The sequence below is a fragment of the Condylura cristata genome, unplaced genomic scaffold, assembly GCF_000260355.1.
Source record: "Condylura cristata isolate star-nosed mole 26May11 unplaced genomic scaffold, ConCri1.0 scaffold00031, whole genome shotgun sequence".
NCBI lineage: Eukaryota > Metazoa > Chordata > Mammalia > Eulipotyphla > Talpidae > Condylura > Condylura cristata.
The window spans coordinates 14,768,274-14,796,230 of record NW_004567132.1 but is presented as its reverse complement, the minus strand read 5'-3'; the positions used below and the strand labels follow the sequence as shown (position 1 = coordinate 14,796,230).

Genomic DNA, 27,957 nt, shown 5'->3' with positions numbered 1-27,957 from the left:
GAATATGGTAGTCTGAATTAACAGATTCAGGCTTTGCGTTTCTGATATGACTCCCTTTCTTGCACATAGCACATCATTTATTTAATGTGTTTCCCAAAACTATATGCTAAACTTTCACTTAGAAAATTTATTCCAATATTTACAAGTAGAAATGTTCCATAGTTTTAATATTTTATTAGCATTTTAAAACATCTAACTTTTGAGATAATGTAAATGGACAAAAGGTGTAAGAAAAAAATAGGAAGTAAGGCAACATACCCTTAGCACAGATTTCCCTAACGACATATAATTGCACTACCACAAATGGGAAATTGACAATATGATCTGCCAACATCAAAAATTCCCCAATTTCATGTGCTATCATTCTGTATTTCTATGAAATTTTACCACACAGAGGTAAATTAGTATAACTACCACCAAATACAGAACAGTTCCATCACAAGGGTGTTTCCTGCTACCCATTTAATTAATAGCACCTTCCTTTTCTTTCTACAACCTCTGGCAACCACTAATCTAATCTCTATTTTATTATTTCAAGAAAGCTACACAAAATGAAACTATCTTTTTATATTGACTTTTTCCACTTTGCATAATTCCTTTGTAATCCAACTAAGTCGTCACATATACAAATAATTTGTACCTATATATGTTGAGTCATATTCTGTGCTATGCATATTTATCAATTTAACTATCTACCCACAAAAAGATATTTGGATTGGCTATTATCAATTTGGTTTGGGCTATTATCAATAAAGCAGAGTAAATACTCATTTACAAGTTTTTGTAAATGAGTATTTTCCCCTGGTATAAATGCCCTGGTATAAATGCCCAAGAGCCTAATTCCTGGGCCTTGTGGCAAGAACATGTTTTGTTTCATTTAAAAACTTTCATACTCTCAGTGGGGGGAGGGAAATGCACTGGACTTTGGTGATGGCACATGGGTGATTTGGTGTTGGGAAGCCCAAGGGGATTACAACTGAGATGGGAAAATGCACAAAATGATGTAAAAATAAACTATTTTTTAATTAAAAAAAAAAAACGTTCATACTCTTTTCCAGAACAACCAAACCATTTTAGTTTCCACCAGCCATAGACAAGTTTTTCCATATCCTCAGCAGCATTTGGTAATACAATTTTCTTATTTTAGCCATTCTAATAGGTGTGCAGTGTCTGTCAGTATTTGTTATCAGTATCCGCCTGTTTTCTTATTTCCTTTTCTCCATCCCATTTTAGAGAAAGTTGTTTTAATATTATGAGTAGAAACAGAACATCTTATTACTTCCATAAAGATGTGCTGGAACTCACATGTAGGAAGAACTAGTTGTAATTTTACTGGGGACATAGCTGATATAGGAAATTTTTCTGGTTCACTTCAGGGACAACAACAAAACTTGGTTTGAAATATTGCTGTATGCTTCCTCCTACAAATATTAATTCACTAATCCTTATATTTCACTAGATATAAAGAACATAAAAATAGAGCTACAAACATTTCCTAAACTAGTCAAAAAAATAAGAGATTGACTTGTATAAAACTAAGTGATTTACACAGAATTATTCCTAACTGCCCAGGCGACTCAGGGAAAGTATCACAATGAGATTTTCCCTCAAATGAGTCTTAAAGGCTAAAGTCAGGATTTTTCCAAACCAGCAACCCCAAAAGGAGTCTTAAGTAAAGTAAACCAGAAGTCAGATGATTACAAATGGCTAGCATAAATACTGAGATATGACAGCAAAACTAGGAAATAAACTGTTCTGAGTAGAAGGAACACAGAGAGTGACAAGAAACTGAAAAAGTAAACTGGGGCTAAAGGAAGCAATGCTGAAGAATCTGGGCTTAGTCCAACGGGTCACTAGGAATGAAATAATCAGATCTGCTTTAAAGAGATGTCAGAGCAACTGTGTGAATAATAGAGAATAGAATAAAAAAACACCAATCAAGAGGTTATCTTCAAAAATTTAAATGAGTCAGAATTAAGTTGTGGATGTGACTCATTAAGGTAGTATGAGGTAAATTCAATAAAGAAATAATTTCATCAACTAAATGGATAAAAAGAAGATGTTGCCTAAGTTTGAATGGATGTGACAGAAGAAAGGGTTAAGGAATTACCAATGGATTTCTATATCTAGGACTCTGCATTGTCAGATGATAGAAGAGAGTAGTAAACTTGAAGGGGTAGAGGGTATGAATGTATACATAAATTATTGCCTTTAAGCCAACCATAAAAGAAAAGTGTGATAATCAAAGAAAATAAACATGTAGGGAAACCATTGAAAGGAACAATGACAGAAAAAGCAAAGATTAAAATTTAGTCTTATACTTTACTCAGTGATTAAAGGTTATCACCAATAGATAGAGTGAAATTTAGCTACACTAAAATCTAAGTTCATGGTATTCCCAAATTCAAAGAAATCATTGCATTTTAATTTTCCTATCTTAGTCAACATTAGGACACTCTGCTAGTAAAATCCTTGAAATTTTAAATTTATGCTTTCAGCTCTTATATTCTAGTCAATAAAAAATTCTATATAATACAATTGAATTTTTCCCATCCCTTATTTTAATTCATCTTTTATACCAGGTACTAATCACCACAAATGAATCCCAACTATGTTTTCTCAATAGAATTTTTCAATCTCTCCATTTAGCCAATCTAAATGAGAATCCTAAACCACTTTATTCTTTGTGGTAATCTCACAGTTTGTATCAGTTATTACTAGATCTTACACAAAAATAATGTGACCCACCTTGACCAGGCTTAGGCAACATGGGATAAACAAAGGGAAGGTTTTTTTTTTCTTCCAGAAATTCACAAAGTGAGTGTTTTGTGAATTTTTATGGGGGTAGGGAAGATAAAAAGCTGTAACACGTATCTAAACTTTATCTGATCCAAAAACATGTTCCAGGAATTAACTTTCACATATGCAATTTTAGATGTATAATCAATGGGGTCAAATTAAAAAACTTCCCAGCATGACTTTCAAGGCTTTGTATTAAACTGATTCTTCAATTCTCTTTACCTTATTATATCTTCATGCTAATGGACACAAATATTTTGTCTCTATGTAATTATGCTTTCACACATTCACACTTAAAACCAAACTTGACTGTATTAAGATGCTACCCCTACTCACCTCTACTGATTTCCAATTACCTCAGTAACTATAAAACTAAATATTACAACAAAAGATTTTATACAACCCAATTTTCCATTAACTTATATATCAGTTTCAGAATAAAAATCTAGAACATCAAAACATAACTTAAATTCAGAATATCTTATGTCTATTTTACTTTAGCTTTTCTATGTATCCTTAACTATCAAGCTATTTATTTTTACTACTCTCAGAAGTACATGCTCTAGCTATAACTTCTTCCACCTTTCAATCCTAAACTGAAAAAAAAAAAAAAAAGATGACCCACTTTATTAAAATTGTGTGCAAACTTCGTTTAGCTAGAGTCATAGTTAAGACCTGAAGTGTTTTTTCAGGATGTAAAAGAAGCAACTTTTAGCACACAAGTCTAGTAACATCTGTTTGTTTAACTTCTTCTGTTTACTTTTTAATTCTGAGCAGATTTTTAAAACCAAGAGAAACCAAACAAATAAAACCTTAACATACCTATATGTTTTGTCCTATGGTTTACTGAAAGTGAACAACAGAAAGGAAAGTACTGCAAAATTAACTTGAACAACTATTTATATACATTATCTCATTGGGTAGTTACATTTATTATAGAAGTGATTCCATATTATCAGGCATTAACCACTAGCTTAATACAGGAGGCAACCTTAGTGCCTTCTACTAAAGAATAATGCATGTTTCCCTAGCATCATCGGGCAAGAAATTTTCCGTAAACTGACAAAATATACTCATTTAGAGAAGTATTAAAAGTAATAACTTACTAGCAGAAGCTGAAGTCACAGTTTCAACAGCTTTGGAAGCCTCTGTATCTTTTCTATTTAAAATAAGGAAAAATTTAGTAAAGGCTGAAATCTCAAGATCTAAAAAGCCTACAGATTAAAACTGAAGTCTAAAACAGTTTAAATAATTTAATGTGAACAATATCCAGTTTAAAACAGAGGGTAATAAAAATAAAAAGCAGTTTAAAAATTTGATATATACACATTTATTTTCACATATGAAATCATGGACTTACTTTAAAGTAGCAGCAGATGCTTTCTTTGAATCTGATATCTTTTTCTTTACTTCTTTGTTCTATGAAGGAAAAATATGTATGAAAATTTAGTTCCTTCTAGAACTATAATTTAGGAAATACAAGCATAAATACAATAAAAACACAGTAAAAATATAATTGCTTATATTTTTTCCATTTAAACCTGTGATCATACTTTTGCATCTCACTATCTTTTCAAATCATTACTTCAAAAGCACTAGAATATATTAGGTATCACCCTTGTCCAATCTACAACCATATCTTTTATTTGCCTACTACAGTAAGTTCATAAAAGCCTTTCTGACTCAGTACTTGTTTCTTTACCTACTCCAACTCTACTCTTAAAGTAAAGCCACCATGTTAATTTTACCATTCCTAGACCGAAAACCTCTTCATCAAGAAAAAAGGCCAATACTTACAATGGTCTATAAGAGTTTACATGTTTCAACCTCTCTTGACCCCAAACTACATAGCTCTTCCAATATTTCTCTATTTCCAATCCCAACCACACTTTATGCTCCTCAAACAAGTTATATAGGTGTGGATCTCAAGTCTTTTGCAGTTGCTGTCCCTTTTAAGAATACTCTCAATCCAGACTGCTGGCTCATCTCCTTCAAAGGTATACTCAGTATCATCTTCTTGATCAATTATCTATTGATTGGATAGGATTGTTTACCTATCTATTGTAAATAGTGCTGTTCCCAAAATTTCCCAATGGAAATTTTTCATTTCCATACAATCCTCTTTGATCTATTTTGTGAAACTTGCTGATAAACAATAAATTGAATTATTTTTAATCTATTTTTGTGGGGAGAGGGGGTTGCTGTTTGTTTTTATAGGTATTTAGCTGCAGCACTATTAATAGCTGCAAGTGTTTCATTTTTAGAAACCCGATGACAGTATTTTCTACACAAAGGGATCCTACCTCTTTAAGAAAAATTTTGTGACTATGGACATATGTGCACTGGAAAAAAGAATACTTTGCCTGAATATTAGAGTGGTGGTAAAGAGAGCAGCAACTCAATCTTTTTTATAATTAAGGTCTACGCTGGCAGATAAAGAATGATAAGATAAAACTGAGTTCCTGTCAGAGTTATACAAACCCATATTTTAACCCTTCAAGGTTTAATACAGGGATATGTGATTTTTTTTTTCCATTTTATTTTTTAACCTCTTCTGTAACAGACAAGCAGCAGCAAAATGGAGAAAATGTTCTGTGAGTCACAGAAAGTTGTCCTAACATGAAACATCAAATGCAGGTAGAAAAGTTTCTAAAGTTTGACTGCTCAGGCCAAAATTAAGATTTGGACCAAGAAAGTGTTAACACAGCCCTTCTTTTTCCTAGTTTGGGCTTCTATCCTGTTCTGGCAGGTAACTTGTTACCCCTGTGGTAACAGGCCAAAAAAGACTCTATTGCCAATCTGAAGAACCCACAACGACCAGAGGTCCGTAGTGTACACCCTCCAGTCAATCCACTGGCCTGCTCTTCTCCCAACAGAAGTCACGAGTTCATCTTCTAAAGTGGCTCCTCAGTACCATCCAAACTATATTCACATGAAAAACACTACTGTCTTTGACAGGTGGATGGCATGCTTTTAGTTTCCAGGGCTACTATTTTTCCCTGTTCATTACCATGAAAGTCAGTACAGCAAACACGGTAATACTCTCAGGCTTATGTAGCCTGCATTATCAACCTTATCTAAATGGTATACACAAGAATCATTTACATTTGTTTAAAATACTCGAGTAGCCTAATATATCCTAATTCACCTACTTTCCCAGAGTGTTTTTCAGAACTAAAGAAAATAGTTCTTCAGCAGAGTTAACAATTCTCTTGTCATTCTCACTGTTTAATTCTCCTTTCTACTCTCAGGTTTATTAACCCGACCAAAACAATTACTATTATCCTAACAGGCTGGCTGACTAGATCAGTTTCCTAACTGGACTTCAGTGGCCTTTTTTCTTTTCTCATTCAGTCAATCTCCTAAGCTTATCATTTGCCTGACAGATATATTCTGCAGGTAACTTCCAAATGAGTATTTTCAACCTATCCATTTTATTACATCACACTAAGGTTCAAAACCTTGAATAATATTTAACTGCTTTCAGGATAAAATTTAAATTCTTAAATTATGCATTCAAATTTCTGTTTCTTTTTATCATCTGCAACTAGAGGTGACTGTATTGGTAAATCAAATGTAAATGAAAGTTGCTAGGGAACTCATTATTCAGGAGGGAAAAAAATAAAAATCTATGATGTTCTCAATTTTTATTCCTCCCTTTCTGCTTGGAAGATAGAAATGACAAGAGATGGTACAGCAACCACATTAAACTGCGAATGAAAACATGGCCCAAGAATGTTAATAAACACGATAGAGCTGAAAAATAAGATTGTGCTTCTGAAGATATTATGCAGTTGCTGCACCAGTCACGGGCCACCTACCTGCAGATTTCTTGTTATGAAATCAGTAAGCCTCTCACTCTTTAATGAAAAACTGGTGAAGGTGTTATTTGAAAGTGAAAGAAATTCTAAATGATAAAATTAGTAACTAGGCTTACCATATTAATTAACTCATTATTCCCAAATTAGGACAGTGGCATGTAACAGGTGTAAATTAGGATGATAGGCTACTCGAGTGTGGTTAATTAGAAAACAAAAGGAAAAAATAAAAATACTTTCTCTAATAACAATGCAAATAATTATGATATATACTAGTAAATATAAATTAAATACAAACTTAACACACCCTCCAAAATGTACATGAAAAAAAAATACTTAAAACTTGCTAAAAACACTAAAGAAATCAATAAATGGCGATAAAGGCAAGCTTTTAGAAAATATTACTGTTGTAAAAACATCAATACAAATACAATTCAACTTCCATTGAAATCCCAATAAGAAGCATTCAAGTTTCCTAAAGTCAAAAATGTGTAAAAGAGCTAAGACAGATTCCTGAATCACTACTTCCCTCAGGAATTCTGAGAATAAACACCAAGAGGGAGCAGACACATCTAGAATGGGAATGAATTAGTGAGAATCAACTTCTCAGCAAGGAGGAAAGTCAGAAATCCTTAGTAAAGGAATGAAATACTGACAAGCAGTAAGTCAGGAAGACACCATGGTTCATTGTGACAACATAGTCTGTTCCACATTTTCTGCAGGGCACTTTTAACATTAAGTTTCAAAAGACTGGGGGCATCCTTTCCTCCTCCTAACCTGTGCCCACAGGGTGTAATCAAAAACTATAGGAAACCACAGGGCTTCCTGGTAGCCAGGGTACTGTTTCAGCAGTGGTACTGGCCTCCCTTCCACAATATGCTCTCTTGGCTTTTCCTTAAGCTTCCAACTTGATGTAGCTAGAGATTACAGAATTCCATGGGCAGTTAATCTACCACAAAGGAGTCAAAGTGTTTACAATGGAGAAAAGAAAGTCTTTAACATATTGGGAAAACTGGACAGTCACATGAAAAAGAATGAAACTAGATCATCATCTCATATAAAAAATTCAAAATAGATTAAAGATAAGGATTTAGGCCAAAAACTATAAAAGTACATTGAGGAAAATATGTGAAACACTCCACAAAACTGGTTTCATTAATGCCTTTGGGGTTCTCAAATGGCAAAAAGGCAAATACATGTAGAAACAACCGGGATTACATCAAAATAAAAAACTTCTGCACAGCAAAAAAAAAGAAAAAAGAAAAGGGAAAAAAAATCATTAAAAACAAAAAGACTTCGGCCCTCCCTGGTGGCGCAGCGGGTTAAAGCACAGCACTGAGAACCTAAAGCCGCTTCCACATGAGTTCGATTCCCGTCTGCCACGGAGGTGACCACATGGCGTGACAGACCTCTCCTGACCTGCCCGCTGCTCCCCTCAGCAGTGTACTTTGTCCATCTGCCTGTTCTGCTCCCCGCTCTGTCTCTGGTGAAGCCTCTCACCACCCCTGAGCCTCTGGCCTGTACCCCAGTTCTGTATGCAAAAATAAATCAATCTTAAAAAAAAAAAAAAAGACTTCCTTCTGAATGGGAGAAAGTATTTGCACATTAATACATCTGACAAAGGGCTGATACCCGAAATATATACAGAATTCATATGATTCAACAAAAATAAGACAACCCAGACAAAAAGTGGGCAAAAGAACTAAATTGATACTTCTCCAAAGACATATAACTGGCTAACAGGCACAAAAAAGTGCTCATCATCACTTTTCAAGGAAATGCAAATCAAAACCACTATGAGATATCATCTCACACCTCTGAGAATGTCCCACATCAAAAAAGACCAGAAACAACAAATGTCAGTGTACATGTAGAGAAAAAGAAACCCTTATACACTGCTGCTGGGAATGTAGGCTGATCCAACCTCTACAGAATAGAATGTGGGGGTTTCTCAAAAGATTAAAAATGGAGTTACCACGACCCAGCAATTCCACTCATAAGTATCTACGCAAAGAATATATGTACTCCCGTATTCATTGTAGCCCTAATTACAACAGCTAAGTTATAGAAATAGACTATGTGCCTGGGATAAAGAAGTAATCAGAAAAAAAGTTGTGTGTGCACACAGGAATACTATTCAGCTGTAAAGAAGGATGAACTCTTGCCATTTCCAACAACATGGATGGAAGTGGAGCAGATAATGCCAAGCAAAATAAGTCAGAAGAAGAAACAAAAATATCAGATGGTCTGAGTCAATAGAGAAACAAAACTTAAAGGATCAGTGAAAATCAAACCAACAATAAACTCTTTCACAATTTATGCAAAACTGAGATAACCAGAGAGGAGGATAGTAGAATGGGAGTAGGGGAGGCGTGGAGACCAATGGAACACTATTGAAAGAATACTGGGCACTGGTGGGCAGGGTGTGAAAATCTACATTTGTAGAGGCTTAAACCTTAACACCCAAAACAGATACAACAATGTGAACAGATAATTTATCTCAACAAACATAATGTGGGAAAAAAATTTTAAATAAAACCCCAATGAGATTTTTAAGAGAACTTTCACTGAATCTGAAACAGCAGTGTTTGATAAAACAAAACAAATTTAAGAAGGAAAAAATTCTACTAGTAAAGTGGCAAATTTTACAAAATTATAATTGAAACCTCACAGTAATGACACAAGAACAGATTGATGCAATAGAAGAACCTAGCACAAATCTATCTATTTAAGATAATTTAAACAAAGATAGTTTTTCAGGTCAACAAGGAAGAAAACAATATTGGCTAAATGGTTGCCCAAATTGGAAACAATCTATACGACAAATTATAGATTGAGGTTTTCATACTTTAAAAAAAGAAGAAGAAAGAAAAATGGCAATGGGAGAAAAAAAAATTGAAACACTGAAACTTTATATATATATATATACATAAAATCAATAAACTAGAATTCATCTCATAAATAATACAAAATAAGTCTCTAGAATAAACAATAACTTTGGCCCAATGTTTTAAAAAGACAACTCAATAGAAAAATGGGGAAAAAATACAAACTATCCACTAAAGTGGCACAATGTATTAAAGCGCAGAACTATGAAGCTATCAGCAGCCACTGAAGTGTAAGCTCCATCCCTGGCCAGGGAGGTGACCCAGCAAACCTCTCCTGTTTTTCTAGCTGCTTCCTTCAGCAGTATGTTTCAGCTGATATGCTTGTTCTATTCCCCACTGTCTCTGGTGAATCCTCTCACCCTCCACACCTCTAGCCTGTATCCCAGTTTTTGCATGCATAAATAAGTAAATCTTTAAAAAATAAAGTAGTACTAGTAACAGAAATAGTTAATAATGTTAACATAACTACAATATGCTGAACTTTAATAGTAATCAGGAAAATGCAAATTAAAATGAAATATCACTTTTTATATATTAGATTTTTAAATGGAAAATAAATAAGATGCTATTGACTGCAGTATATTCACATAAATTATCAAGACTGTGAATTATTACAACCACTTATTTGGTGGGCAATCTAGAATTACCACTTACTGTAAGTCCTATAAGCCAGCAATTCCATTTCTGGCTTAACAAACACTACCATAAATCCATAATGAAAGCTATATATATAAAAGGGAAGACTACTAAAGTCAACTTTGTAGAAGTGAAAGAATACACATAGTCTAGTTATCAAACCACAAGTTACTAATATAATTAACTAAAATACAACATAGTAAACCATGAAGAAGTAAAAAAATGAGAAAAATCTGTATGTACTAATGTGGCTGGATGTCCACATCAAATTCTTAATTGAAAAATGTGTGCAAAAGTACCTATGAAGCTGGCATTCTTCTGCAAATAAATAATACACACCAAAAATTGGGTATTTAAGTAATTCTAAAGATATTAATATATAAACTAAAACATAGAAAATGATGTAGAAAGACTAAACACATAAACACTAATACTTTTAAGAAAGCAAGAGACCCCCAAAATTAATGTATTTGAAGATTAAGTTTTACATAAAGTTCAAAGTGGATAAAACTTAACTATGAATATTAGAAATCAAGTTAGGGATTACTTTTGTGGCAAAAGGATAGTATAAGGATTCCAAAATATGCAAAAGACTTCCAACATGTCAATGTTCTAGTTTGTGACCTAAGTAGAAGTTTCAGAAATGTTTGATAATTTTGTTAAATATTTTTTCCTAGTTCACCACTACCCTATATTTAATACTGTTCATGCTTTATGTTTACATATAATGAAGTTGTTAATTTCAGTATACTTAAATTTATACATTGCAATCAAGTGCCTGAACGTTCTTATTTTATACATTTTTCTATATACACTATGCTTTAAAACATCAAACTAAACATCAACATCAACATAAATTTACATTTAAGACTTAAAACTTAAACCCAGTTTACCTGTGTTTTTTTCTTTCCTGGAAAAGATATTTTCACAGTTTTCCCTTTTATAAGAATAGGTGTTGTTTCAAAGTACTTCATGACTGCAGTAACTGTCTCTTTAAATTCCATTTCTATGTAAGCCTAAGACGAAATGTAGTCCATTATTAGTAAAAATCTAATTTAAAATTCTCTGCCTGACTTAATACTTCTTTGTGGAACATAAAACTAAAATTTCCTTAAATCCTGGCTGTTATTCCTGCTTTCTGTTTGTTTTTGTTAAAGTATAATTTGATCTTCAGAATGTTTTCACAAATGGACACTTTGCTCAACAGAATTTCTATAGTAAGTCCATAGCAGGCTCATGGACAGTAAGAAAGTGAATGGGAGGATTTGATGGACAGAGAAGACAGGACCTGGTCTAGATGCTCCAACTATGACATCTTCTTTTCCGCCGCCCCTCCTCCTCCCACTCCAACATTTTCAAGTATGTTTGCAAAGAAGAAAAACACAGACAACTATCTACCCTAGTCCTATCTCACAATTTAAAGTTCTGCTTAGTCAAAAGTTGTTGATAGTTTTAGTAACCTCTAATATAATCCACATGTCAAAAAAACAAGTCACTATACAAATGAAATCATTTATTCTAGTATAACTTTATTGTGCTAAAGCAGTGGCTGACAACCTACAAATTACCACCTGCTTTTGTAAAACAGGAGATAGCCATACTCATTCATTTACATATTATCTATGGTTGCTTTTGTTTTATAATGACAGAGTTGAATTACTGAAATCCTATGGCAGCAAAGCCTAAAATACTATCTGGTGCTTTGCAGAGAAAGCATACCAACCCCTGCTATAAAGAATGTAAAACAGAGGCTTCTAGGGAAGCTGTTCATTCAAGTCTAAACATTTATATAATTCTCCACTGACAACTCTCTATGTAGCAAAAACAGCTAAAAGACCCACAACAGATTTTAAAGCAGCAGCATTCTATGCATTTTTAATATAGACTGGATGACTCACCTCCTTTCTATATGGAACAATAAGGACATCTTTAATTTTTCCAGATGGTTGAAACAGTTTTCTAATCTCTTCTTCAGTACAGCCATCCTCTGGTAATTCAGATATAAGAACAACTGAACTATAATGCAAAGACTGATCTTTCCGAAGCTGTTTTTGAAAAGAGACAATTTAAAACAAACCAAAATTAAACCACAATGTACAATATAAGTACTTTCTAATATAATTTCTTCTATCATTAATCTTACCCCATCAGGTACTCTTTTCTACGTTATTTTAGCACAATTAAGAGAAATACACTTTATATTTACCATTCAAATCCAACAATTGTTGTGTTCATAGGTAACCAATACAGATATTCTTTTCTGACTAGAAGTATCTTATAATAAAAAGAATCTATAAAATCTATTAAGGAGTATTTAATCTTATTTTTCCTATTAATCTGCACAATCCATGATTAGGTAAAGCCAAATTACATCAGTGTTCAATTTGTTCTAATGGAGTATGCTACCTAGCTAGGTGTTAATATTTTACAAGATACAGATGTAATAAAATTCAAATGCACTAATAAAAAATTTCCCATCTATGTGAAAAATTGACTTAAGAAACTTAAAGCTTTTCACTATCACCACTTAGAAATTTTAAAAAACAAAAGAAGGATACAGATTCATTCCATCTAAAATTTTCCCAGTACAACATTTCTTCCCAGTATGATTCAAAATTCTACAATTACAGCTTGATTATTTTAGGTTTATACTTCTAAATATAATCCTTGTAGGGCAAGAATCTGGCATTGTTCAAAGTATTTATATAATATACCTTAACACTTGAAACCTTATTAGTATTACAACACACTACGCATTTGATGATCTAGCATATTACTGACATTCTGAGTATGTTTTATGCATTTCTTTACTATAGTAGTAATTTGATATATGCAATAAAAAAATACCTAGCATTATAACAAGAAATTTACATCATATAAACCAAATATATCAGTACCCAGAAAAAACACAATTCTACCTAGAAAGTAGATTATTACACAACAGAGTATTTTACTTCTGAACTATACTCCCAAAAGTATAAAACAAATTGAAAATGACCAATTCTCAGTAGACACACTCAAAAGTTTATTAGAAAAGATCACTAGTAATGCTGGTGCTGGTGATTTCGCTCACTTCCCCAATTCATAACAATCTATGATCAGATATTCAAAAACACTAAGCCATCAAAATGTTCTCACTTTTGATACATCAATATGACAGCCCTTCACAATTGTCAGTTACTGTATGTTTAAAATATCCATAGGAAAAACCAATAAAATATTCCATTATCAACATAATTTAACAAGTCACTACTCAAATATTTTAAAAAAAGAAAACGAAAAGATTCAGACAACTCAGTTTTCTCTTTGTGACAACAACAAACATATGCATAGACATACACCAATAAACAGAGAATTACTGACCTTACGCTGGAGAGAAACAGTTTTATCAGAAACCTGTTTAGATTCTGGTAACGTGTCGTCTTCAACATTCTTAGATTTGTAACGTGTAGAATGTCCTAAATTTGTATCATTCTTGGTAGAGGTTGTTGATTTAACTGATGTTTTTGATCCACTACCAGTTTTAGGCTTTAGTGCTACTAAGTTTCCTTTATCAACTGCTTCAATATGCTTCTGTTTATTGGATTCTGACCCATGCCCAGATCGTTGTATTACATCTTCTAAAGCTTTTTTTCTATCTAGTAAAAAGGATATAAACACAACTTCAAATGAAAAGAATTTAAGTTAACAATGATCTCATATCATTAACAAAAATAAAAATTCCTCAATTGCAAAATACTCACCACAGAACCATTTTCTGGGCAAACAGCATCTGTACGTGTACACACACACATGCACGCACAACTTATTTTTAGTTCAAATAGCATCTGTACGTACACACACACACACGTACACACACACACCTATCTTTAGTTCTTCACTCTAAAAACTTTTACATCAAATTCAGTAAAGTTCTCTTACACCAGTGGTCCCCAAACCTATGGTTTCAGTATCCTTTTACGTTCTTAAAAATTGAGGGATCAGGGCCCACCCTGGTGGCGTGGCAGGTTAAAGCACAGCACTGAGAAGCTAAAGCCACTGCAGCATGAATTCGATCCCCGGCCCCAGAGGTGATCCACATGGCATGGCAGACCTCTCCTGACCCACCCATTGCTTCCCTTAGCAGTGTATTTCAGTAAATCTGCCTGTTCTGTTCCCCACTCTGTCTCTGGTGAATCCTCTCACCGCCCCTGCACTTCCGGCCGGTACCCCAGCTCTGTATGCATAAATAAATAAATAAATAAATCTTAAAAAAAAAATTGAGGGATCAAAAGAGCTTCTTTGTGTTAAATTTATCAACATTTACCACACAGGAAATAAAAACAGAATCTTAAAGTATATGTATTAATTTACTTAACAAACCTATGTTTACATAGATTGTATTTTATGAAAAAGTTTAGTTGCCAAAACAAAAAGAAAATTAGTTTTATGAACAGCAGTACTGTGTATTTTTCCAAACATTTTACTATTAGATTTAAAAATGGATATCTGAATTCTCTTCTCTGCCCTTGATCTAATCGCCTGGAAGCATTTTGGTTGTAATATAAAAAAGAAAATCTACCTTCACAGAAATAATAGTTGGATGCTGCTTTATTTACAATTGGAAAGACATGGAAACAACCCAAATGCCCAAAAGAAATATAGTTGGAAAAGGAAAGAACTTGTAGACCTCTGAAAAGATCAGAGAATATATATAGTATGTGTAAAAACAATTTCTGGAGAAGCCACTAAACCAGTATTAAAGCACAGGTTAAAAACAATAATTTCAAAAATATTTTAAATTCGTTCCCTGAAGATCATATCTATTATCAGTTATGAAGGCAAAGCACTGTGCTTAACCATACTTGGTTTTAAAATTTGACATCACATTTCATGATGTTGTATGAGTACTCCCTCAAAGTAAGGGGAAGAAAAATACATGAGGTTGGAACAAGGGTCAGATTTCCCAGAGCAGTTCTAAAATGTGATCAAATAGACTATTTCATTTCTTTAAAAACTTCAAAATAGGGCCTCTCTGATGGCACAAGGGATTAAGTCTCAGCACTATGAAGCTATCTATCAGCGGCCACTGCAGCACAAGTTTGCTCCCCAGCCAGGGAACTGACCCATATGGCACAGCAGACCTCTCCTGCCTTGTTTGCTGCTCCCCTCAACAGTGTATTTCAGTAGATCTGCCTGTTCTGTTACCCATTTTGTCCCTGGTGAAGCTTCTCCTCTCCCCACCCCACACTTCTGAACTATACTCCAGCTCTTTTATGCATAAATAAATCTTTAAAGAAATTTGAAAAATATTTCAAATACCCTAAAAATATTTCAACAAAAATACCCTAAAAAATATTTAGTTAAAATAAGTAGACTTATTCATGACCATAAGTATACCTGATGATCGCACAGGTTTCCGTAACGTTCTTTCAGGGCTAACTGATCGGTAGCATTTTGGACTACCTCTATACAAATTTCTCATTCGATATGGTGAACGGGATCTAGATCTGTATCTAGAAATGAAACGATGGCAAATTCTAGGGCTTCGACTTCTTGGTCTATATATATAACGCATTGGGCTTCGAGATCGATGCAATCTGTGACTTGAGCTTGATCTCCTGGAAGGTCTAGGACTGGGGGAATGAGAACGTCTTCTTGGAGTTTCATTTTCTTTCCTATTGCCTTCATTTCTACAAGGTACAAAATACATCCACATTCAGCACTTCCATGTAAAGTTAAATTACATGACCTTCTCAAAAACAGACTATCTATAATACCAAACTCTGATGCCATACATTTACTTAAAGCCTATTTTGTTATGATGCAATTCAGTCTTGTAGATAAATAAGAAACAATCAGGATAGATAATCTACTTCAATAAATTTTCTCTGTCTACTAATTTACAAAAGAATATTATCAACTTATTGGATTTTTCTGTTTCACAATTATATTTTCAAAGTATTGTTATCTAAAGAATTTAGAAATGACTTACAAAAACCAATGTTTTACAAGTTTTCACTGAAAGATTTTGTTATCTACAAATATTTTTCTGTCTGCTGTTTTCTTATATATGTGTATGTGTACACACACACACACACAAAACCACACATACACAAAAGCATACATGCAGTGAAGGGACCCATCCTCCACCCCAACAAAGGATGCAAAGCATCATTCCTAATATTCTGGGCATTTACTACCTATCTCACAAACATCAAATAATAAAAGCATAAGGAATTTTCAGAAAAGACACAAAATAGTAGTACAGAGAGGTGAGTTACTACATTTAAGGGGGGTAGTTAAAGAAAGATTCATAGAGGTTGTTGTTGGATTTGCCTGGTTGTCTGAAAGTAAAAATGGTGAACACAGGGTTCAATTCAAAACAATACCTTTTTTAAGTAGTTGTTTATTTTGAAAGTACAGTTCAATAATATCATAAAAAAAACTAACTACCTTCTTGATGGGAGGATCTCAGGATTCCAATCAGGATACCTATGTTGAGAATAAATGATATTAATGAACCATTAAATAAGATTCTGTGGATTAATTAATTTTGCTTTGGAGGGAAAAGGTTTGCTCAAAACTTAAATATATATAATGACTTAAAAGTATACTAAGGGCCCTCCCTGGTAGCGCAGTGAGTTAAAACACAGCACAAAGAAGCTTAAGCCACTTCCGCATGAGTTCGATCCACGCTTGCCCTGGAGGAGATCCACATGGCGCGGCAGACTTCTCCTGACCCGCCCGCTGCTCCCCTCAGCAGTGTACTTCGTCAATCTGCCTGTTCTGCTCCCTACTCTGTCTCTGGTGGATCCTCTCACCCTCCACATCTCTGGCCTGTACCCCAGTTCTATACGAATAAGTAAATAAATCTTTAAAAAAAAAAAGTATATTAAAATGTAGAAATTTTCTTGGATGCAAAATATTGAATATAGAATTCAACAACAAAGATATTATATGCTAATAGGCAATTCAGTTAATACCAATGCATTCCATATAAAAGCCTTAAAATTTATTTATATAAGACAAACTGTGCACATAAGATGTATTATACAGAAAGTATAAGATAAACGCTTAGGTAGTAGTTTTAAGAGGAAAGACAATTCACCCACTTTGCAGAACTATAGGAACACCATTCTCCAGAATACTATGTTGAACAGTGCCCTTACATTGTACCAAGTGGTCTGCAAAGTGACACACATATAGTGAAAGAAGTCCAGAGAGAAATCACCCAAAAGGCTGCTCTTCAGGTAGTTCTAATAAAAGCCATTAATTGGCATATATCACATTAGATTAAAGGAAGTCATATGATATATTACAGGAAGTAATCTAGATGCACCACAAAAGGAATCATAACAAATTATTAGGGAGAAAAACTTGGGAAGGTAACAGGGACAAATATCTATAATTAGATAAAGCACGGTGCACATAAATAAAATGGAGAATTACCAGACATTTCTGAAGCAAGGAGATCACATAAATGTTCTCAGAACAAGTGGATAAAGTTATCTGGAATTAGGGGAAAGGATGGGAACTGATATATCTAGAAATTAGGCATGCAGAGCCTCTAAGTGCCAGTCAGACTAACAGAATTGAGTTTGTAGAAAAAAAGAGTTAAGGAATGACTCTTACGTACACTGACACTTTGAATAAAGCAAACAAAAATGAATCAATGAAAGAAATTAAGAGGAAATCACTGAAAAAAATAGGAGGAATAGTAACATAAAAACTTAAGGAGGGCCCTCCTTGGTGGTACAGTGGGTTAAAGCACAGCACTAAGAAGCTAAAGCCACTTTAGCTTGAGTTCCATCTCCGCCCTGGAGGTGATCCACATGGCTCAGCAGACCTCGCCTGACCCACCCACTGCTCCCCTCAGCAGTGTACTTTGTCAATCTGACTGTTCTGCTCCCCGCTCTGTCTCTGGTGAGTCCTCTCACTTTTCTAGAGAATCAGAATTTTAAAAGTTAGTTGGAAATAGTAAATAAATTAAATCAATAAATTCCAAATATTCAAGAATTAAAGAAAAAAAGGTGATCCATGTAAGAAAATGGCAGGAAAATAAAGATAGGTCAATACCTTAGTAAAGGTAATGTGTTTTGTTGTTGTTGCTATTTGTATCGAAAGACATAACGGGTTAATTCAACTGCAATTTTCTCAATTTCCTTTTCCCTTGTCTATCTCTATTATAACAAGAAAAATAGATATTTGCTTCCCTAGTCTTATTAGAAGATAGCCAGTGATAAATTCTAACAAATGAGACATGTGCAAAACCACTGGCACACTTCTGAAAAAGCTTATGGCCCTTTCTTCCTGCTTTGAAAGCAGATAAAATGCCCAGAGCATCTTCTAACTATGTAACTATAAAGTAACCAACTATGAAGAATTCAATATTTCATCACCTATCATCAAAGACTGCAGACACAGGCATACATTGTGTCACCTACTTTCACATTTTCAAAATGTTACACTGCACCATCTAAGAAGATCAATTTCTATTTTTTTTTTTGGTATAGTATTTAAAAATAAAATCTTCAGAATCAAAGTTGGATATAAGTAGATGTGTTGCTTTCCCAATGGTCTTGTATCTTAATGTCATTTACCTAATATGCATAAGCCTTAGCTTTCTCAAATGCACAATGCTGGAAATATAGTTGGCTACTAATATACAGAAGTTTTAACTTCAAAGCTTTCAGTTTATGGATTCACAAAAGCTCTGAGGACTATTATTTAAGAGTTGTTAATGTTTTAGGTCTTTACAGACCTAGTCTAGTTTGAAGACTAGAATACATGTTCTTGTCTCTGCTGCCAGAGCAGTAAGATAAAGCATGTATATACTATTCTGCAAGTAGAATGTGGACCACATGTATACAGCCTCAACAGTTTAAAGTGGGTTTCAAAAGTATGACCTTCCTTATAGTAGGCAATATAAAAAAATGTCTAAGGATGAGGATCCAAGTAGTTGACATTACCTGTCCCTGATAGTAGTAATATATCACTTTAGAGTTTAAGTGACAAATTGTTTAGCCTGAATTTAATGAGAAACAAAGTAATACAGAATATGGGTCACTCTATTAGATAACTTTCCCGGACTTTTCAAAAGAAGTCAACATCATGAAAAATCCTTCAGACCTCAACTCTCCATTCCTTAAAATTAAGGAAGGTATTGTTTTACAGTAAAAGAAACTGCAGTGCATGAGTCTTGATTTGAACCGTAAATTGGGTGTGGGAGGGGTAAATATGGGTAACAGAGTTATAAATGGCATTTGGAGAAAAAAGATTATTTTGGAAACAAGTGGGAAATTTTGAACTTGGTCTATACAAAAGGCACAAAATTTTTAATCTTCATGAGCATCTTATACTGTAGTTATAGTATTTACCATTGTAGAAAAATGTCCCTACTCTTTAGGCGATAGATGTTGAGTGAGGATCATAATGTCTATATTTTATTTTCAAATAGTTCAGATATATATGTATATAAAGATAAAATAATGTGGCAAATGATAACAATAGTGAATAAAGATAAATAATATATAAATACTAATTCTTCAACTTTTTATACCTTAGAAATTTTTTAACATAAAATGTTGAGGGAGGAAATTAGGGAGTTATACACATGAGCTAGACAGACTAGTTTTGCCAATTATTTGCTGTATACCAAAAAGTAAGTTTTCAATGCCTCAGTTTCCTTACTGGTAAAATCATGAATAATCATTATACATATTTCACAGGATTGCTTTGAAGATTAAGTAAATTATGTAAAGCACTTAAATAATGCCCAGCACACAATAATCAAATAGCTATTATTATTTATTATTTTTAATACTAAAACTCTCAGACACTGTATCTTTTCTCTAGTGAACCAATTACACTGGTGTCAGAATCTAAAAAGACCCAATAAAGACAAAGAGGGAAGTGACTTATGGAAAAGAATGATTACTTAAGTAAATATCAGAGTATAGCAATACAATGGAATACCATGCAACTTAAAAACTAAAACAAAGCACAGCATACATTCTGCCACAAAAGAATCCCAAACACCCTAATCAATCTAATTTTTATTTTTTTCTTGGTAATGGAGAGCATGCCATGAAGGTGTTCTTCAATAACACACAACCTGAAAAGAGGTCAAAAGATAGGGTAGAGAGAGAGTAAAGAAGTAGTAGGCATTGAAATCATGGTCCTATCAACATGTACAAAGAGGGGAAAAAAAAGGTTTACCTTTAATAGCATACATGTCATTTGGTCTAATAATCAATAGCCGTGCATGTAGCTAAGAAATCTCTTTGTATCAATGACTACCTACAGCAAGTAACTCACTCCTACCTAAAACCTTCCCTTTATGAAAATTATATATCCAACTGATTACCTGTGGAAAAATATTGTAGTTTAGGAGAGATTTTCCATTTACAGTAGCCATAAGGTCTATCTGAATGCCGATAATAAATTACCTACATATAACACTTGTCTCCACAGTATCTATATAGGTAAGTGATTCCAACCTCTATTTCTCAATCTATGTGTTTCAGGTACAACTGTTTTATCACCCTTAATTGCAGGCACAGACACATAACACCAATGTAGACAAACTACCCTACTCCCAGAGCCATTATAATTGGTTCAGAGATGGACAACTAACCCAAATAAATGAAAACAAACCAAGAATATCTGCAGGAGTTATGAAGACGAGGCGCACTTAAACAAAACAAGCTCCTGAAAATACCAAATCCAGAACAGGTTCAGAACTGTGGGTCATTCTGCTTCATAGAGGAAGTACGCCTGGGATGCCATAAGACCAAAGCAGAAAACAGCCCCCGCCCCCCAAAATATATATATATATATTTGTTTCAGTATTCAATTTAGATACCAGAACCACACCTTATGCCCTCCAGTTAAATGAGATTAAATAAATTCCCTTACTTTACAGTTACTTTGAGTTATGTTTATTACTTATGACAAAAGAATACTGGCTAATCTCAAAAAATATGTTTTCATAAAGAATAAAACCTAAACAAAACAACTGCCACAAATCTCTTTGCCCAAGTATATATTCTATCATTCTAGCCACCAGGAACTAGTCACCAAACTGCATCAGTCAGTTTAACGATACTCAAGGGGAAACAACTTAACTTTATATTACCTAAGAAATATGAGAATAGTTATTAAAAATCATACTTTTCACCTTCATAGGGTCCATTTCTTAAAGGAGAGATGGAAGAACTGAAGAATCAATACTGAGGAACCAACACATCTACTTAGTTTAGCTCCTACTTACGACTGATTCTGAAAATACATTCTAAGCCAGAGCTGCCTCCTGAAATTAAACACTGCCATTTGGTCTGCATTGGCTTTTAGTTATTTATCCTTGAGAAATCTTTAATTACTGGGAGGTAGGTGGTAAGAGAAGGAAACAAAGTCTATTCTAAATAGGTAAACCATTCAAAAGAAGGCAAGTGAGCAAGGAATAAATAATATTGCTAGAATTAAATTAGGAAGGAATCAAAAGAACAGGTGACATTTAATTTTCTTCTTTTGGGAAAAGATTAAATATGTATTGATAAATTAGTATTTCAAATAGACAATGATATCCTAAAAATATTCCTCTTCACTGAAGATTATTTAAAAATACCCATACCTAAACAACTATCTTGTAAATCTGCCATCTATAAAAAAAGAAAATATTGTTCTTACTGTTGACGTAACTGTCGACAGCTCTCAATATGAGTGGATGTGTTTTGATGCTGAATCCAATCCTATTGTAAAAGGAGAAAAGTACCAAAATTAGAATACTCTTCATGGTGACTAACAAAGTTTTAAAAAATGACACAGCATACCTTTGTTTTAAAAAATTAAGCAAATGCAGTGATAATTAGCATTTAGCACTCCATAAAATTTTCACAAACAAAAATAACAGACCTCCAACAAGCTTACTCACAAAGCTTCTAAACAAATGTACTAAATACCATACCTCACCGATTCATTTTAAAATAATGAGTACTAACAAAACTAAAAAAACCATATCCATGGACACTCATTTTTGAAGTCAAATATATACATGAATTTAAAGAAAACAAAAGCCAGGATCAGAAATAACCCACCTTAAACATAAAAACACTACAAATAAAATGGTTTCTGATATAGCATCTCCAAATAAAAGGTCCCAATGACTTACACCTCTAAAACCCAAACTACCAGGATTATTGACTACCTCTTAGGATAGTGCCACTCAAACGAGGTACTCATGGTATTATTGGCAAAAAAAATAAGCAAAAATTGTGAAAAACTGCTGCTGGTCAAATCTAATTTATTTTCAAAATTTAAGGGAAAGTAACACCATTTCAATAATACAATATCCCTTACATTTACAATGAACAAAATGCTTTCTTATACATTACTTCATTAACAAATCTGCCCTAGTCACATTTTATAACCCATAAATAGCTCCTGGAAGATACATCTGATAACAACAAAAAAGGCAATACAATTTTCAAGGATACAGTCCCCCAAGGAAAACAGTTAAAAGCATCAGATATATTTCTGTTTTATTGTCAGTCCAGCATTTCAATAGAAAGAAAACTTTACTCAACAGCTCTGTATTTCAAAACTTTCCTTGAAAAAATTGTCATTTCATTTCAAAAACATTTCAATTTGTTATAGCTAATGAGGAACTGTACGAATCCATAATTAAAATCACAGTTAAACACTAATTTTTAAATTTTGCCTTGTCAAGAACTATCTGAAATTAAGTACATGCTACCTGCAAGACTGGGAAACAAATTATGACAAATCCTAAATAAACTATTTCATTAAGACAGGAAAGTGATTGTAGATTGCAATAAAGAAATGTCTGTACATCCTGTTCAGTGATACAAATAAAAAGTTAGGAGAGACTAGCAATTTAAGAGCCCCAGTTACTGCAAAAATCATGTTTTTGACATTAATTGAACATTGTTTATATGAAAGAGACACACTGGCAGATAGTGGATTGGGCATGAAAATTTATTTTTAATAAGTTGTCATCATTGAAACACCCAGATTTTACCCCTCAATCCGGAACCCCAGTTGTTCTTGAAAAACTAAGTATCATTAGACTGAACAAGTATTTTATGTATCAACTATCAGTTCTCATGGCTGCCCTAGTTAAGGCATTTTCTCCAGTTTTGAGCACACTCTCACATAAATGCACATACTATTATCTTTTAACAGGTCCACTTGACTTGTAAACCTATACCACTACAAATTCTAGACTCTCTAGTAAAAGTATCTAGTTTAGATGAAGTCCTAAAATCAGTAGTCTGCCTCTCCAGGAAAAAAGTGATAATCACCTATCAAGCAAATGCAAGAACTACAGCCTCAAATGAGCCCAGAATCGATGTGTGAAAATACCTACCCACAAACAGAGCACACCCTCCATCTTCCGACTACCTCAAAAATGTTTTATGTCAGTCAGTACTTTCTCAATTATTTCTGAATTATTTCAGTCAGAAAGGCCTCTGACTGACTCTGAAACCAGGGATAGCTCCTCCTAATATTAGAAAAGAAACACTTTCATTCTATTGTTGCCTTTTTGAAAGACTTGTTTTTTTAAAGATTCAGAAGCAGGTACATGTAGGGTATTTCTTAGCAAGAAAAAATAACACCTAGTAATTTACATTTATTGACTACATGATAATGTCACATATGTGTGCAAACTTTCAAAGCAGTAAGAGAATATCACAGAAACAAGAGAGGTTGTATGGTCTCAGTCCAGGTTCACAAATCCTTATCATTTGGTCGTGTGAGTCAAGAATTCATTAGTTAGGTGTATTCTGCTGTTCTAACTGTTAAAAGAGTTTCTCTGTTTGAAATGACAATTTCTGAATTTGAATGATCACTAAATGATTTATTTTTCTCACTAATTTGTAATCATATTAACTCAGACTAACCATCAGGATAGTTAAATTTGACAAGTCTCAAATTAGGTGCCTTAATATACCAACTTCCCATTCCTATTCACTGTACACAACCCGATTTTTCTTATAAATACCCTTGAATATATCACTTCACATTTATCAAGAAACTTAATTAACTTACTAGTGCCTCTTATCTCAAGTGTGAACTTCGTAGCTTTGTTTCTCAAAGTCCTTCATACTTATTTTTAATATGCTCACATCACCTCCCACCTCAACATGATGTAGTCTTTGCTCAGGGATTTTGCCTCCCTGCAAGTTGTTGCTGCCTTCTAGATGTCAGACCCCCTCCCTTAAGTGTATCTAAAATCTCCTCACCATTCAATACACTTCAATACATCTTCACATCTTCAATTTAGTCCAGTAAGTACTCCCACTCCATTTTAGTCCAAATAGATCGACAGTCACTATCACTCACTCAATCATACCTAACTAAACTACTGAAGTCTTTTAATGTCAGAGTATATTTACAATTTTTTTAAATCACACACTGCTAAATTCAATCGTGTTGGTAAATTGATAGTATTGGTCTAAACTAATAAAGTTTGAAATCAAGATAGAAACATTAAATACCTTTCCCACAAACAAGTTAAATGCAATCAACAAACCATGTTTCCTCTAATTAAAAAAAAATCATCAGGTATTCATTATCTCTTTAACTATTATGTGTAAACTGCTTAAAATCAACATCTAAATTTTATCTATTTGTCCATTTCACTCCAAAGCCCAATATAGTCAATATTGGCAATCAGTAAATACCTAATGAATAAATTTCTACTCTACAGCATAAAAATTAAAACTTTCAATTATTTAAGACACTTTTCTTAGATTCATCATGACTAACTTAAAGTTCCAAATGAAAAAGTATGTGGTATGCTCAGTCACAAGAATACAGAGTATAACAATTCAATTCAGTACTTGGGCCAGACCTACGTAAAACAGATTATAGTTACATGAATTATATGCTACATGAATTATTCTGAAATATTTCAAGACTTTGCTACCCTCTTTGATCAGGCATGACAACTGTAAATTCTTTAGAACTCAGCAAATCTGGATATGAGACTTTCCTTTGCTAGAATGCAACCTTAAGATAAAGCCATCAATTCTAAGATAACAGATTCTTGTTGGCTAAAATGTGGTAGAGTGGGTAAAAGAAATGACAATAAAAGGGTGGGAGTGTTAGGAAAAAACAAAAGCATTAATACCTATAGATTTTTAAGCCTATACAAGCAATACTATGGCCTTGAATCAAAGCTTGTTCCCATGGGAGGGACATTTCCTTCTTGAACACTTATAAATCTTGAAATCACATTAAGTAGAAGAAACAGGAGTTTTAAAATGTTTGAAAATTCCTACTTAAATTCACCCTTTATTACAATTAAAGAGCATATTCTACATACTTGCAGCTCTGTAAAATACTTCTAAGTATATTAACAATGCAAGCAGCTAAGTTTCCTTTATTTTTCCCTCTAAATGGCTATCATTTTACATTCTAAGCCCACACAGCTGGTCCCAAAATGATTCATCTTGACTGAATGTTGATACATATTATTTTAGGAAGTTCCTTCCCACAAAATACTAAAAATCCTACTACAGATAGCATCAGAAAATAGTTATGTCAACATTAACTGTCTTTAGTCCAATATAGGTAGCTATGTGCAAGGCTACAAATACTCTCTCTCAAAAATATGCAAAACAAAATATTTTATTTCAACTTTTATATTATTTTACCCACAGATTCTCTTATTTAGATAAAGGTGATTTATGCAGCATTGTCTTGTAAGTACACAGTTTATATATATTTATTTTTGCATAAATTCTGAGGTAACTAATCAAATGTTCAAAATAAATGGACAACCACATGGTATGCCCAGTCACAAGAACACAAAAAATCTAACACTCAACTCAGTGCTTAGGCCAAGGCTACTTATTACAACTAAGTGTTGATGGTGCAATCAGAATTAATTTGTCATTTCTTTAATGCCTAGTTAACATCAAGCATACACATCAGAATTCAGAGGAAACTTGGGCGCTGAGCATCATTATACAGTGATCTTTAAAAACACTCACCTTCAAATGACTACATTCTACGTTACACAGAGAACACAAATGTGGAAATATTCTTGGAGATGCTGCATAATAATCATTCATCATAGAAGGTGTTGGAAGTCTCTTCATCTTCTGGGCATCAGCATGTGAAAACTTTGGTAGCCATGATGCTTTCACAATCCCAAAGGGAGACTGAATGGGAATGTCAGCCTCTGACTGGTAATTCTTTTTACTTCCTCCTGATGGTCCATGTACATTAGATGAATTAATCACAGGTTCGTGGGGGATTCGTTCTTGTTGGCTTACAGCTGAAATTAAGTCTGATGAAAAAGGTTGCTGGTTCATAGAGGAAGGAATCAGAGACTGGTTCATTGTCTGGTTAACTGATTGGCTAACAGATTTTACAGGTTCAAGGACTGACTGTCCTCCTGAAATGTGTAAGCCTGACATCTTGGTTCCACTCTCAACTGAGAAAAAAGATTGATTATTGGAGGACTCACTGGGGAAATCCAACGGTCGAAACACATCTTCCACAGGAAACATAGAATTACATATCACATTTGGAGCTGGAACAGATGCAGAAATGCTCTGCTGTGACCGAAATTCATTCTTGACCTCATCAGTTGGAATTTCAGGATCATAAATACGTACTTCAAGTGGATCTTCTGTGTAGCCATATTTGCTTGCATGCCCATAATCAATCACATTACTTGAAACTGCCTCACTACCAAGCGTTTCTTTATTTCTGCTCTGAGAAGGTAAATTAGGTAATCGACGCCCCATTTTTCTCATTCTTATATCCCTTAAAATTAATGGCATGTTTTCAGGTGTTAGCTGTTCATCAGGATAACGACTAAGTTCTTCTAAGTCTTCATTAGATAATCCAAAACTTGCTAAGATACTTGAGGCACTCTCTTTTGTATAGCGGCTCTGCACTTTAGGACTCTGCTCTGTAACCTGTGTTATAGAACTCTGTTTCACTCCCACTGATGCAGATAAATGAGGCTCATCATCCCACCGGCTACCATGAGGCTTCCCCTTCTTTTGTTGTGCTTCATGAAAATCCAATTTTTCTTTGGTCAATCTTGGATCAGTTCGGTGTTGAGTTACCTGAACATTCATTCTCTGTGGTCCCATGTTCTGATAAGATTCATGGCCAGCAAATCTGTGTGGAATGCCACGGGCTCTCCCTGCTGGGTAGAATCTTGGAAGACCCATAGATCCAGGCCTCATAAATGGTCCTGGAGGCCTCATCCCAGAAGGGTTAGGTGCTCGTGGCCTCTGAAGTGGAAAGTTCCCTCGAGGATTAAACCTGGGTCTCGACATGGCTATTTTCAAGAAAGCCTGATTTAATAAGGTATAAGGTGGTGCTGAACTATGTGAGGCAACGGCATTCAGCTGCTGAAGCGCCAACTGAGTCTTAATCTGAGCAAAGTGCAAAGGAGATGGGCCCAACAGAAGTGGGTTTGCAATGCCCAGGTTCAAGGAATTCACAAGTGGTGCGAAATTTTCCAAGAATAACACAAAGCTGAAAGTTAAAACACAAATATTAGATCATTTTAACTCAAACTACTTCATGAAGTGGGTTCTATCAGCCAGTGTAAAACATTTGAAACAAAGCCATGAAACCATTCTGCATTTCACATTTAGAGTAAGCGCTTATGAGGATTTTAAACTTCCCCCAAAACTCTCTTCTTTTCTGAATCCAGAACACAAACCCCAAATCTCAAGGCAGAGTTCATGTACAGTGTGCTGGGTGCTGTCCTAGGTGCTGAATGCAATTACAACTTTTAAGTAATCTTGAAAAACACTGTAGATTTATTTCACGCTTTAATA

At 33.9% G+C, this 27,957-nt stretch overlaps 1 protein-coding gene across 4 annotated transcripts in view; it reads right to left on the bottom strand.

Annotated features, from left to right (window-relative positions):
* Window positions 1-27,957, bottom strand: part of ZNF638 (zinc finger protein 638) — a 71,635-nt gene that overhangs the window by 27,972 nt on the left and 15,706 nt on the right. For all 4 annotated transcript variants that reach the window (XM_012731547.1, XM_012731543.1, XM_012731544.1 and 1 more), the window contains exons 2-10: window positions 26,143-27,649; window positions 21,812-21,873; window positions 16,577-16,615; window positions 15,521-15,813; window positions 13,505-13,779; window positions 12,040-12,186; window positions 11,035-11,157; window positions 4,160-4,218; window positions 3,906-3,958 (exon numbers count right to left, since the gene is read on the bottom strand). In XM_012731547.1, the coding sequence (XP_012587001.1) occupies window positions 3,906-3,958; window positions 4,160-4,218; window positions 11,035-11,157; window positions 12,040-12,186; window positions 13,505-13,779; window positions 15,521-15,813; window positions 16,577-16,615; window positions 21,812-21,873; window positions 26,143-27,447 (2,356 nt within the window). In that variant the 5' untranslated portion in view covers window positions 27,448-27,649. The remainder of the gene's footprint in view (window positions 1-3,905; window positions 3,959-4,159; window positions 4,219-11,034; window positions 11,158-12,039; window positions 12,187-13,504; window positions 13,780-15,520; window positions 15,814-16,576; window positions 16,616-21,811; window positions 21,874-26,142; window positions 27,650-27,957) is intronic.